Genomic DNA, 15750 nt, shown 5'->3' on the forward strand with positions numbered 1-15750 from the left:
TTGACAATCATTTACACGAACTTTTTATGAAAAGAATACCAATTATCTAAGCTAAGGCATTTATTTTTTTTGAGGATTTTTTTTAAAAATTCTATGATAATATTTGTGCAATGTTGAACATGATAGCCGTCATTAATCCAAATAATACAGTAGTTGTAATAAAACTTATATCTTAGTCATGCATAACTGAGATTGACGAATTTAGAATAGTTCGTCCATACATCGTTGTTCTTGAAACAATCATTATTAGTATACATACATGTAAGTTTCCTGACGTATAAGCGCCTTTGAGGATGAGCTCCAGAGAAAGCAGACTAGTAGCGTTTCGTTCGTTCGTTTGTTGGGAAAGGAGAGGAAATGCAACCACTTGTACAGATAAACGCAGAATTACCATATAAGCATTTATAGTCAATACAATCAGAAAGAGTTCCCATCGTTGGACAGGGAATATGAAGGCTTCCAAGAATGAACAAGTGACATGTCGAACTCTGAACAGTTAGAAAACGGACTATCGACATCGACCGCTTGTTCTTGATATTTGAAACTGCATGCATATATACGTATACGTTTATGATAGTGATGAGTTCTTGCGACTGACAAAAACTAAATTCCTTCATGGTTATATCTTGCCATACTTTTATATTGGTTTGTAACATTGTGTAAGGTGATTACTCAAAATCGTAATTTGAAAATCCTGTTTGTGAGATGTAGATTCATTTCAATACAGAAATTTCGTCTATGTATTAAGTTCCACAAGTGTATAACACGGGGAAGCTCTGAGGGTCCATTACTCCCATTTTGTTTGGGTGTGAACCATCGATGTTTACAGCAATATCAAAGAATAAGATGATGATGGTAGAAAGAACTATGGGCGTTATGTGGCAAATATTACATGCATATCGGACCATGAGTTGTCAATCTGTATGAAAAGATTTCCAATACAACCATGTTATTGAGAAGCAAGGTTTACATGCTATACTCTCGTACTAGTATTACAGGGTTCTTGTGGCGTTCACCTTAGACACACACCTTTTTAACGATGTTTAAAAAAAACGACAGAAACAATTTAATGTCATATTTCCATATTTTTTTTAAAATATAACTAAAAGTCTTTTAACTGACAAGAATACCCCTATTTAGCGGACAAGTAATTTATTCTTTTTTCTGTAATTAAATACCAAGAACGAAAATAACTCCCGAAATTAATTTGAAACTTTGATACTCAAAAGTTTCCCAGCAAAATATTCACATCCCTCAAGGGGATAATTAGTGTTCGTCCAGTGGCATATATAACAATTGTGATGACGAATTCCTTCCTTTGTTCGAGAACAATCTTATTGAAATATAAATCTGTGATTTTACTATTTCCCGTGACAACTTCAATGAACCAAAGCAAAAGTTATACATCGACCTGTATTTAAATCAAATTGGTTCTCTTCTTCTTCTGGTATACAATAGTCTATCGACATTCAATGATTACATACTGTTGGCATACGTGGACTAGTCTATTTACAAAACTTTTACCCCAATTTATTCAAAATATATGATTTTTTTCTTATGTTTAATGTATACATGTATATATTTTAAATTGCGCTTTAGTTCCATAACTTTCTACCCAGTCGTATAAACGAATCGTCGGCAAGTGCGTACATTTTTTTAAATCAATATTTCTGGTATGTTCCAATCTGTCCTTCACCATTGACAATGAGTATATATTACATTTTCCCAAATTCACCCTTGGAAAAAATATTTAAATAGATTTTAATTTCATCAAATCTTATTTTTTGGGTATTATTTATATTTTTATGAATAATATTCTTTACACCAGAAATGTTATTCATAAACAAGCGTATGAGTTTAGTAATGACAAGTAAGACAGAGTTGTATATTATACATCTGATAGTTCAAAATGGAAAGTTATAAGTTATCAGCCGTGAACACTGATCAATACATGCAGAAGTGAAACGATGCATGAACTTGCAAGCCCGACAGGAAATCGCTTGAATACCTGGACGTGTCACCTCACACCCCTCACAATACCTTTGAAAGTAATACCTTTAGCCATGCTGGTGATCAGATGAGGGAAGATTATAAGTTATTTGAAAAAAGTTTATTACTTTAAAGAATTATGAACAAATTAGATTTTCGAAAACAATTTTCACGGAACACTTATTTATGATTTCAACTTTGACTTTTTACCTAATTCCAATATCAACAGTTTAAAAACAACAGACCATGGTAATTTAAAAAAAATAAGAATATTTTCCGTATCAAGTTAGTAAGTCGGATAAAAAAAACGTACGATTGACAAGATATCGACACGCAATTGCGACTACATCGGTTACTGTAGTTTTGTTCCTTTTGGGTTTATAGACATATCGATTTTATTTACCGGGAAAGAAGACAAAATGGCTGATCGTAGAGAAATGATACTCTAAATTTAAAATCGATGGTGATCGCTTATCTAGCGGAATAAAACTTTAATATCTATGAATTTGAGCATTTTTATACCGAATGAACATAATATCAATTTTTGATTTTTTTGCGAAGTTTCCCTTTAACGCGGGAGGTTTGGCATGCCACAAAACCAGGTTTAACCCACCATTTTTTTCTTTAAAAATGTCCTGTGCCAAGTCCGAAATATGGCCATTGTTTTATTATAGTTCGTTTCTGTGTGTGTTACATTTTAACGTTGTGTTTCCGTTGTGTCGTTTGTTTTCTCTTATATTTGAGTGTGAATTCACATTACTATAAGACGTGTCACGGTACTTTTCTATTCCAAATTCATGTGTTTGTTTTGTTATTCTCATCGGATTTTTTCTAATGCTTAGTCCGTTTCTATGTGTGTTACATTTTAATGTTGTGTCGTTGTTCTTCTCTTATATTTAATGCGTTTCCCTCAGTTTTAGTTTGTTACCCCGATTTAGTTTTTTGTCCATCGATTTACGAGTTTTGAACAGCGGTATACCATTGTTGCCTTTATTTAACTATTACGTCGGTTTTATTTTACTCACACATTGTTGTCAATGTGATGGAAGTGTATGCGACTTTCATACAAGAGAGAGGTTTAGCCTTCTATAACACGATATTTAATCCACCGTTTTTTTACATAAAGAAATGCATGTACCATGTGTACAAGTCAGTTGTTTTCCATTCGTTTGATGTGTTTGAGCTTTTAATTGATTTTGCCTTTTCATAAATGACTTTCCGTTTTAAAATTTCCTTGGAGTTTGGTATTTTAGCTATTTTACTTTTCACATATGTTATCACACTTCTTATAGAGGTCGGTCATTTAAAGATGTATCAACCGTATCATATACGTTGACGCATCTGTAGATTTACAAATACACATTATTTGATCCCGAGCTTTAATTGTATATACTTTCTATAATGCAGATGGGCAACTGATAAATTTCTAATGCTAGTAGTTTATTGTGTAGCTGAATTAGTTGTTGGAAAAGAGGGGCGAAATATACAAGAGGGACAGAGGGAAAACGTATAATAGTCTTAAGTTCGGGATCACATAATACTTTTTGGTATATATATCTGCAGATGCGTATACGTCAACGTATATGATACGGTTGATACGTTTTTAAATGACCGACCTCTATTACAATTGGCCAAAAAATATTAACAATCAGAATACAGACACACACAAATTACATTTCACCTTTATTATCTAATTTAATTTACAATTTCTTTGTTTTTTTTATCGTCACCTTTTAGGTAAAAATAACCAAAAAGAATGTTCTCATATCGGTACTGAACCAAAAAAGTTAGCTTCTCCATTCATGCATTTGGAATAGATACCCAGAGCTTTCTTTTTATCTATTTCCTGCTTCGAGAAAGCAGCATTCACACGGACTTCCAACTTCTTATATCCTTCATAAGAAGGATCAAAATTTGCTTTGAACCAGTCAGTATATGCCCCAAAATCATGCTACAAATAAATTGAAAATATTAATTATATAATATAAGATAGCAAAAATTAGCATGTGATACGAAAGGTCAATACCAAACTAATATCGTACTATATATTTCATAATAATATTTTATTACAAATAATTGCAATTAATATTAATTATATTCTTTTTTTGTTTATGAAATAAGTATTTAATATGATTATTTTGTGTTCTAGTATATATTCCTAATGCCCGCGTCACACTGTCCCGATTTTTACGCTGATGGCAACACGATTATGAAAATTTTCAAAATCGGGACTGATCGTATCCAGATCGGGCTATTCGTAGTGCCATCTTTAACCATCGTAGAACCATCGGCCACTTTTTCTAGCCTTCGGGGACAACTTCGGGAAGGGTTCTAAATTTTTAACATGTTAAAAAATCCCCGAAGGTGCGCCCGATGTTGAGGGTTCATATTGAGTTCGTTTCACCATCCTCACCATCGTAATGTCACCGGAAATGCTTCTTTGAACAACGTATTGCATTCGTGTTTCCATCGTTTCCATCGGGCAGTTTTGACATTACGATTTCTACACGAATGAATCACGAAGCTACCCGAAGGTCTTATGATGGCAACACGAAGTCGTGAAGACCTCGTAATCCCGTCGTGTTGCCATCGAATAAAAGTACGAAGGCGACAAGATGGATCTACGACGGCAATAAATCCAGCTAAATGTAAGTTAATTTTCGCGCTAAAATACATTTAAAGTGCCATGCGCGATATGCACTGGTCAGTCTAATACGACAGTTAAGAAAGACGTTCACAAAACATGGAGCTCATATCATATGATTCTATGAGAACAAGAAAGGCGACAGCGTTGTTTCTATTAATTAAAATGGAACAAGAAGAGCAGCTATTACAGGCTCAGGATTTACTTTCACAAGTAAAATATTATTTTTTTGTCAATTTTTCATATCAAGTAACATAATGAAAATCATAAACGCGCCTCGTACACCAACACTGCAGGTACACGTATATAGGGAAACCAACTTTTTCTTCATTACTCTGATTTTGTATGTATCGTCTGAGTTGTTGTCACACGAATGTTTACTCCATAACCATTTTGTTTTCTATATGTCATATTTTGCCGCATTTGTTGCCGAGCGTGGCATCCCCTCGTATGTAACATATTGGGCATATAATTTAAATGCATCGTAAGCTGTACACGACGTCTTTTAGACATCGTATGGCCATCGGGCCATCATCGTAATCCATCGTGTAGCCTTCGTAATCCATCGTGTAGCCTTCGTGATTCATCGTGTAGGCTTCAGCTGAGATATGAAGCTTAAATACCCGTCTTCGGTTAATCTTCGTATGTCCATCTTTTGCTATCGTGTATTATTTCGGCACCATCGTATAGACTTAGTTATTCATCGTACTTGCTTCGGTCACTTTTTGGTATTTTAACGAGATCGGGACTAACTTCGTACGAACTTACAATTTTTGCATTCGGGTGTCCATCGTATATAAAAATCGGGACAGTGTGACGCGGGCATAAGAGAATTGTATCCGAAAAGATTCTTTCTGTAGAGTAAACATCATGCCAATATAAAAAAAGACTGAAAGAGAATCCAGATGTACGTTTAAAAACGATTATGAAAAAAATAGATATAGTATACGTCAATAAGTTAAGATCATCTGCAAAATATATATGATAAAGGATACTACAGATACAGTTAAGTCTGTCTCATATCTTGACTTACACCTAGAAATTGACAATGCGGCTCTGCTGAAAACAAAACTTTACCAGAAAAGAGATGATTTCAGTTTCCCAATTGGGAACTTTCTCTTTCTATTTAGCAACATTCCAGCAGCGCCAGCATACAGAGTATACATCTCCCAATTGATACGATATTCAATGGCTTGTATTCTCTATCATGATTTCCATGATAGAGGGTTCCTGCTCACAAGGAAAATAAAACCAAGAATTCCAAATTGTAAAGTTGGAATCATCCCTTTGTTAATTTTATGGACGCAATGACGAGTTGGTTGACCGTTATAGTATAACCGTTACACAGATGATGTCGGATTATTCCTTATGTCGTAACTACAATACCCGTCCCTTTTCACAATTGTGACCTACCGAATAAGACTGTTAACCGGATTTGAAATAACATACGCAACATGACGGATGCCACATGCGAAGCAGGATTTGCCTACCATGCCAGATCACCTGGGATAACTCCCAGTTTTTGGTTGGGTTCGTGTTGCTTAGTCTTTAATTTTCTATGTTGTATCTTGTGTACTAGTATTTGTCTGCTAGTCTTTGTATTTTTTAGCCATGGCGTTGTCAGTTTATTTTCAATATATGAGTTTGACTTTTCCTCTGGTATCTTTCGTCCCTCTTTTATATATATACCTTTGCTGCAGTCAATTGTTGTCCAAGCCATGGCCACAAACGTCCGCATGGAATTAATGCCACTAACATGTAATACGCATCATCGTTAGATGCCACATCCGCCACAATATCAACATATTCTTGACATTCTTTTCCCAATTCGATGGCCTTTCCATCTCTTATGTGCCATTTGTCAAATAAATCTTCATAATAGCTGAAATAAAAGCGGATTAAAGGATGTTCACTTGTCATGTTTTGGAATTTTTGTCAGATTTTCGGAATCCTCTGGTTTTATCAATTTGAATGCCTTAAACAATTTTGCCCATTGACCCCTATTTTTCTTTTTATAAATCTTTTGCATGTATAGTTATTAGCCATTTGTAAAAGTCTTATAAAATCTAATTTATTTTTTAATAATTTTTGAGAACTTTAACTTGTAATGATAAAGCTATAAAAAGTCAAGAGAGAACAATTTCCAACCAAACTTTCAATGGCTAATATCTCGAAAACAAACACACTGTCCTCTATATTTTTTTTTTGCTTTTTTGCTTCCTTTATTAATCCCCTATCAAGATAAACTAGTGTTTTGAAAAGTTAATTATTTTGAAACTGAGAAGCGAACTCCCTGCAACTAATTTATTGATTTTGGTACATTTGACCATAATCATGATAATATAGAATAGTGGATGGGACAACTATTTTAAACGGCGTATAATTAGTCTAATATAGTCAAATATTGTCATCATTGGCTATATAACATAAATAAAAATGAGAATGGCAATGGAGAATGTGTCAAAGAGATACGTCCCGACAATAGAGCCGACAAGCACGCTTAGGTTCTGATAAGGTGGCACTAGTAGAGAAGGGTCTGCTGTTAGTTATTTGGTGTGGTACTTTTTGTTCTCTTATTTTTTGGTTAAGCGGTGTGTTGATTAATGTCAGTCTATTTCCCAGTTATTATTTTTATCAATGGACTAATGTATTGCCCCGTTGATATCCTCGCCCTCTGCTTTAAACCAGGACAGTCAAAACCGGCAGATTTAATCTTTTGACATTAGAATATGTCTAATTTTTTAGAGTTAATTTCAATGAGTACTGTCATTATATAGATATTACAGAAAAACTGTATAATATTAAGGATACTACCGATAGTAGAAGTCCTTCTTCATATCTTGATATTTTTCTCGATATTTACACAGGTGGAAGACTTCAATCAATGACGAACGTGATTATTTCAACGTTCCAACTGTATACTTCTTTTCATACTCAATAGTAAAATACCCTCTGCTCAATTGTTTGTCGTTTTTATGTCTGAATCAATTCGTTATGCTAGTGCATGAAAACACTGTACGGACTTCTTTATTGAGGTATGCTCATTACAGAAAAAATACTTTAACAGAGTTATGAGGAAGAAGGGCTGAAATCGACTCAACACAAGTTTTACGGTTACCATGAAGATTTCTTAGTGCACCAACCAAGTAGCGACATGTTTTCGTTGTTTTATAAACCAGTACACACGTGTGATCTGAAATTTCGCTGATTGTGTTATATTCCCAATTGTGACATTTTGACTAAGTTTTAATTCGCATGAGGGTGATACATGTATAACATGACACGCTAATAATGCTACACAAAGTCAAGAATTCGACAGTTGTTTTCCATTTTTCCTTTTGTTGATATACAAAAAAGTAAAATCACAAAAATACTGAACTCCGAGGAAAATTCAAAAAGGCAAAATCAAAATCTCAATCACATCAAACCAATGGATAAAAACTGTTATATTCCTGACTTGGTATAGGCATTTTCATATGTAGAAAATGGTGGATTGAACCTGGTTTTACAGCTAGCTAAACCTCTCACTTGTATGAAAGTCGCATCAAATTCAATTATATTGACAACGATGCGCGAACAAAACAGACACATTGGGTAAAAATATCAAAAACAGGGGTACAACAGTCAATATTGTGTTATCATCTTAATCACTATAAAAAAACACAATTGTAACAAAAAGGCATACATCAAATTTAACAACCTCATTTTGCTTTTTTATTATACGATTTAATTTTTATATCTGTTTATGTAAAATCAACCATAAAGGTTTGAAATATTCTAAGTGCTGGGACCCAATCTCTACACTGACAGGCACATGGTTACATTAACATAAGCTTAGACAAGAATTGCGCGTTTGACGCCACACAGGTAGAAATAAGATAATTTTGTCGTTATTTCATATAGGAAGATGTGGTATGAGTGCCAATGAGACAACTCTCCATCCAAATAACAATTTATAAAAGTAAACCATTATAGGTCAAGGTACGGCCTTCAACACTGAACCTTGGCTCACAGCGAACAGCAAGCTATAAAGGGCCCAAAAACAAAAAAAACTAGAAACATGTTTGAACTACATAAACAGACAAGTACTGTACATCAGATTACCGACTTAGGACAGGTGCAAACATTTGCAGCGGGATTAAACGTTTTAATGGTACCAAACCTTCTCCCTTTTCTGAAACAATAGTATAACATCACAACATAGAAAAACACACTATAAAATATCCATTGGTAGGTTTAACTCAATAAAAAAAACGCAAATTAACACACAATGAGCGAATAAATTTGATCTGCGATTCCTGAATGCAAATACATAGTTAATAAAAATCATAAGGGATAAATAATTGAGGTCAAAAGTAAATAAACAGGTTTAAACAAAGTTAAAGTATGATACCGCTGTGAAATATTAAACAATTTTTAGAAAATCATCAATCATGACTAGTAAAAGCTAAATTTAAGCATACTTAAAATAATAATACCTTTTGTAATCAGTCGATTCATGCTCTAGAAATATTTTTAATGGACCCATTTTGTCACGTTTTGCAGCCACTGAAAGAGATTCCTGTGCTTTTTGGCAATAAACTGCATCTTGCACAGTGTAAGCCCCTAAAAAATATAAAAAATACACTTGCAACAAAAGAGAAAATAAAACATTGAAAATTGTAACATCTTAGGTCAAAGTCGACTAATTTCACCAACATCAAGTATAGGAGAGCGGTGTTGAATTTCAAAAATACTTTGTCCATTATGAGTTAGAGTGAAGTGTAAGAATTCGTTTAAAATGGTCTACACATATTTGCTGTCTATATTTTATTTGCTGTCTATGTTTCGTTGCTGATATTCTAATATTCCTTTCTATTTAGCTTCGTTTATAAATAATGAGTTTGAATATATTAGGTCATGATATTCTAATATTCCTTTCTATTTAGCTTCGTTTTAAATAATGAGTTTGAATATTAGGTCATTTCCGTGATTGGTTATTGCTCAAAATATACTCATTTATTACATATCTTGTGCAAGGCAATTGGGATTTGTCTCATATCAATATGTTTATCTCACTAACGGTATTAGACATATAAAGTTTGGCATACATAATGCGTGGTTCGTCGACACAATGCTCATAAGTGGCGCCAGATTCAAATTAGATAGAGGGCCAAATCAAATACAAATCATGTTTGCATTAAAAACGGACAATTCCATAAAATGCTGATAAGGGAATATATTCCGGGGGGTAGAAAATTATCAATGTGTCCAATAATTCTACATTAATAAACAATAAACCAACAGAACATGAATATATTAATATTGATTTATGTCAAAACCAAAAAGGGCTGACTACTGTGCTGATGATTTCCCCTGTTACGAAACATCTACCAGCAGTGTAATTTACCGAGTGATTCTTAAAACCATAATTTGTGGTACGCCAGACGCACATTTCGAAACCGGTTACGTAATTTTTAAAAACGAACAGTCAGAAATATATGAAGTATAGATCAATAAAATCTTAAAGATTTAGTATCAGAGAGTTAGATCAGTAAAACTGCATTAATCTATGATATGTTTTTTTCCCCTGAAAATTCATTCAAGCAAAATCAATTAAACTGATGTGTCGGATAACTAAGATACGTGCAAGTTTGTATAATATACATAATACTTGTACATTTGGGTTTTGTTTTCAAAGAAGAGGGACGAAAGATACCATAGGGACAGTATAACTCATAATCTAAAACAAACTGACAACGCCATGGCTAAAAATTAAAAAAAAAAAACCCAGACAAACAATAGTACACATGAAACAACATATAAAACTAAAGAATAAGCAACACAAACCCCACCAAAAACTGGGGGTAAGATCAGGTGCTCCGGAGGGATAAGCAGATTTTGTTTCACATGTGGCACCCGTCGTGTTGCTCATGTTATAACATATCCGGGAAATAGTCTAATTCGGTAGGTCACATTCATGAAAGGAAGGGGATTGTAGTTACGACGTAAGGAACATATCCGATATCATCTGTGAAACGGTAATTCGATAACGGTCAACCAACTCGTGATGGCGTCCGTAAAATTTACAAAGGGATGATTTCAACTTCACCATTTGGAACTCTTGGTTTAATAGCTTCCTTGTGAGCAGCAACCCTCTAACAAGAAAATCATGATATGAAAAACAAGCACGGGAATATCGTATCAATTGTCAATTTCTAGATGTAAGTCAAGATATCAGGCCGACTTAACTGTATCTGTTGTATCCTTTTTCTATCATGAATTAGAAAAAATACGTTGAACCACAAACGTCAAAATTATTCAATCGCGAAGTGGAATGAACTATTTGTGGATTCTTATAAATTCAATAGAACTTTTGGACTATTTTAAACTCGGTCTATTTCTAAAATTAATTCTTACATACTTTTTATTTTTTAACCCTGTATGCTAACATTGCCCCTGTGAAATTTAAAAAAAATTGTTTGTATAAACATTGACCGACAAAAATATGTGACGTATAAATTTTCTGACGTCAGACACGCGAATCAATGAATGTGTTTGTAGATAGATGATTTTGTGTTCTGTTAAATTGTTCCTTTAAAAATTGTTACCCGATGATGACTGCTGCACCCATATTTTGACTATTTTATCTATTATTTCTGTTTAGTTAACGCATCATTGTAAATATAACGGAATTTGATGAGACTTTCAACAAAGTGAGAGGTTTAGCGCTATAACACCTGGTTTAATCCACCCTTTTCTACATTTGAAAATGCCTGTACCAAGTCAGGAATATGACAATTCTTGTCCATTCGTTTTTGATGTGTTTTGTCATTTAATTTTGCCATGTGATTATGGATTTTCCAATTAGATTTTCCTCTGAGTTCAGTATATTGTGATTTTACTTTTTATCTCTAGTTCGATAAGATAGATATGTTCAACATAGCTACCAAATTTTGAATTTAAGTTAAGGGGGCTCGCGGGTCTAAATCATTTTTTAAATATAGGATTTCGCTATTTTTTTCTTTAAATAAACTTTATCCTATATTTAATGTAAGAATAAAATAAAAATATGGGGTCACCGTTAATTTAAGCTCACGATCTGCCTTTGAAAGAAGCATGCATTTTTGTTAAGGTCCTTTTTTCTGTTAAATTAAAAGGAGGAAAAAAGGTAAAATCGAAATAAAAAAACTAATTACAGAAATCGCTTAAATTTTACAATAGTTTGGTTAAAGTACAGTTCATTTGAAAATAATAATAAAAAATATAGGTCACCGATTAATTAAAAAAGTTATTTCAATTTTTATTAAAAAAAAAAAAATCATTTTTTTCACCAAAGGGAGATAAATTGGAGCTTTTCCAATGATTTTAACATTTTAAAAGTCATCTGTGTCTAAAACGAATTTATTTTTTTGGTCGATTTTTGTATCATATCATAAAGTAACAACTAATAGTGTAATAAATTAAATTTGTAATGAAAAAACAAATGTTTCAATTTTTGCTGGTTTTTTTTTGTAGCCTCGAGCCTCCTTAAGGATATTGCTAACTTCTCATCTTTTTTCCTAAGAAGTTCCTGTATGAATTCAGCCTCACGATAATAAAAAAAAAACAGGTCGGCAAGAAGAGGGGCACAATTGGTTAACATTAGAATTCCGACAGTCTGTTGAAATACACGTCCTCCGAACGTAACAAATATGTTGTCAATCAAGAAATCAAGAATCTTGATAATATCAGATTCAGAGATTCTTTTGTTTGAATCAAAGTGATCCTTTATAAAGTAGGATTTATCCCTCCCTAAGACAAGATATTTGTATCTACGTTGGCCATTCTTTTTTTTTATGAAACAAAGCAATACCAACTCTTTCAATTTGTCTTTTAGTTTGGAATGTAGAATACTTGTGTAAAGATGAGAAAAGCCAAATGTTTTAATACTATTGCAAGATGAAAGAGAGTTAGATTGTATGTACTATAAAAAAAACTTTGGAATTGTTTAGTATCTACATCTGATTCACGTCACCTCTAGAATAAGCAGTTTCACAATAAATTTGAAGCCCGGCTTCGATTGCTGATAAAATAGATGTTAATAACTTAGAAAGAAGTTTCGTGGAGCACTTGGAAGACCCAGCAATATACCGTTGTTTGTAAGGACACTTATGTAGTTTAGGTATTCAATACAGTGATGGAAGATCCAGTTCTTCATCTTTGGTTGAAATTCCAAAGGAACATAGAACAGACCTATGATTATCCAGAATTTCCTCATTGTTAAGTGTCGTGAGGGTATATGTTGAGTTTCCAAGTAATTTGGCAATACCTAGTTATACAAATTTTTACAATTTCTGAATGCTCTGCAAATCAGACAAAACATGATGTACGCTTGGATATTTGGTCCCAATCTGTTGAATCCTGATAATTGCTATAAGGAATTTTAAGTCAATTTCATGTTGAAAAAACTCGCCTCCATTGATCTTTCCAAATTTGGTCAACTACTTTAATAGTTGAAATTAACAGTATTTTGGCATCTAATTGGTCAAATATGTTTTGTATTGACACAACCAAGAAGTAACATTCGATTTTTTTTAATCAATTATAAGCAATTATTCATAGCTGTATTAAACTAATCTCTGCAACATAAATTATCGATTGCAGATGCTCTAAAATATTTGGAAGACCTTGTCCTACTATTGCATCCGCCCTGGTTCTCATTGCAAGTTAAGTTCGGTTTTTGTCGCACTAGGTTATTGCATAATCAATGAATAGATGACTGGATTTTTAGCAACAACATTTAGAACATACATGTAATCATCTGTGGCAATCAATAATTTAATAAAATTATGGTATTCGTTTAACTCACAGATTTTACATCACTTCAAGTAATAGAATAACTTGGTGAAATAGACTTCTTAAAAAGGGTTTGGAATAGATCTGTAAACAAACATTTATTTTCATATTGTATAAACAAATACGAAAAATGAACGATCTTCTATTCGTTTTAGATTAAAAAAAGGTTTCCGCATAACTAGGCTTTGTCAACATGCACCTTAATCGTTACAAATTAAACAAATACAGTAGTCATTTTGTACTACGTAACCTTTATAAACTCTTTAGTTAGATCTTTTTCTTGTACGTCACAAATGATATAATTAACTTACTATACATCTCATTTCAAAATTGATGAAATTTGTACTCACTTTATACTGATATAACATGTATTACATCATCAATTATGAAAGGTTCCTCTGAAAATACACCGTCCCTTACCAAAATATATTGAACATTACACTTTTTAAATTTCCTACGCCCGAAGCGCATTTTAAAATGATTTATTAATTTACCTTACCAAAAGACGTTGGATGGAGCATTCCATCTTTAACGCCTTGAACAAAGTTGGTGTTTAATGCTTTCATCCTTTTGTCTTTCGTTTCTGTCCACATCCAGTCACAGAAATCGTAATCATTACATGGTTTGTCGGAAAGTGTACACTGTAGTAGTTTACTGACGGCAGCGCCACTGACACACCTTGGACTGGCTTTCCACATGACTTTTCACAATAACGTTGCTTTGCAAAACTGAATGAATTATGTAACATAAACAATGAGATAATATTTAGCTTAAGTGTTTTGATTTCCGATTTTCCTTCCCGCTTTACGCTAGTTTACACAATACATAATTGGGAAAACCTATAAAAGAGGGACGAAAGATACCAAAGGGACAGTCAAACTCATAAATCCAAAACAAACTGACAACGCCATGGCTAAAAATGAAAAAGACAAACAGAAAAACAATAGTACACACGACACAACATAGAAAACTAAAGAATAAACAATAATCATTGTGTAACTTCTCTATGTCTTTTTTTTTCGTGAATCAATATTGTTCATATGCCATTTATTTGATAAATAGTTGCAAATGTGTACTAATTTCTGGAAAATAATCTGTAACTGATTTCGTCCCATTGTTACAATTCCATAAACTTAAAATTCATTAGATCAATTTCAAAATGTCCTATGAATAGCAAAAACGCAAAAAAAAAAAAAAAAAAAAAAAAAAAAAAAACGCAAGAAATTTGTTCTTCATGATTTTTTTTCAATTAAACTATAATAATACAATATTAATAATAATTCAATACTAATTTTGTCACAATAAGCCAATAAAACAACTTTTAAATGTGTACTCACCATTTCCTACAAAATTCGTTTAAAGAGAAATTCAAGATTTAATGATTTAGAAGAATATGTGTTGAACATAAAAAATGTTATCGTTTAACAATACTTCCCTTAACCTAACTCACATACGCACAATAACTATATATTCCTTATGTCTAGATGAATAAAATCTAGAATTTAATTTTAATATTTAGGATACTAAATACAAGTTAACAAACTAAATATTTCACCTTACCCACTGCAAAATAAGTTTACAAACTGTTGACTCTTCCCTTTCCTTTTACATGCATAAAGCGTTCACTTGTAGGATATAAGACTCATCTCTACATTATAATTTATTCAGTTTGTTAAAGTTATTTTTCATTTGTTAAAATATAGTATGACTCCTTTCGTTACAATAACAATTTTTTTAGAAATACATGTGAACGAGATCCGTTTACAGGATTCGTACAAGTACATTTAAACAGGATGTTTTGACGAGCTAAACAGTACCAATTGTAAATGTCAAGGTACAAATATTCGTCATCTTTTGATTTATTGTACATTTAAACATATAACTTGAATTGGTTTTAGTGATCTGTTATACTACTAAGGTTAAATACTTACAATTCAGTTGAACGAGGAAACAATAATAGCAGACAAATTGGGATATATTGTTTTAAGGAAAATATTAAGTCGTTAAAAAATTTTAATGTCCAGTTTTGTCCAATATGCTTCCTTCTGTACAATTGAAAAATTTCATGTTATTCCTGACTGTTCGAAAAAAAAAATTACATTTGCCTGACATGCAAATTAGTCTTCAAGTTGAAATGAAATTCAAGATCTTGAGTTTCCAAGAAGCAACTGAATTTCCAATTGGTAAACCGAAGAGACAATCGTTCACAATCTAGGAGATTGTGGGGTGGAGGAGGGGGTCCAACCATATGTCACATTTAAATGCATTGATCGTCCAAAAAAGTGAGTTTCCAACCCCCG

General features: G+C 32.7%; 1 protein-coding gene across 3 annotated transcripts; it reads right to left on the reverse strand.

Moving 5' to 3' along the window:
- Nucleotides 1-3659: 3659 nt before the first annotated feature.
- Nucleotides 3660-15230, reverse strand: LOC139527993 (uncharacterized). Of its 3 annotated transcripts, none has more exons than XM_071323747.1 (5): nucleotides 15011-15230; nucleotides 13950-14178; nucleotides 9112-9238; nucleotides 6323-6515; nucleotides 3660-3940 (listed from the first exon to the last, which is right to left on the reverse strand). In XM_071323747.1, exons 2-5 carry the CDS (start codon nucleotides 14146-14148, stop codon nucleotides 3752-3754), a joined length of 708 nt encoding a protein of 235 aa, XP_071179848.1. In that variant the 5' UTR covers nucleotides 14149-14178; nucleotides 15011-15230; the 3' UTR covers nucleotides 3660-3751. The 3 variants fall into 3 exon arrangements, with proteins under 3 accessions (XP_071179848.1, XP_071179851.1, XP_071179850.1); XM_071323750.1 differs by having other exon boundaries at nucleotides 13950-14289; nucleotides 14422-15112; XM_071323749.1 differs by having other exon boundaries at nucleotides 15006-15102.
- Between the last annotated feature and the right edge of the window lie 520 nt (nucleotides 15231-15750).

This window comes from Mytilus edulis, chromosome 6, assembly GCF_963676685.1.
Source record: "Mytilus edulis chromosome 6, xbMytEdul2.2, whole genome shotgun sequence".
Taxonomy (NCBI): Eukaryota; Metazoa; Mollusca; class Bivalvia; order Mytilida; family Mytilidae; genus Mytilus; species Mytilus edulis.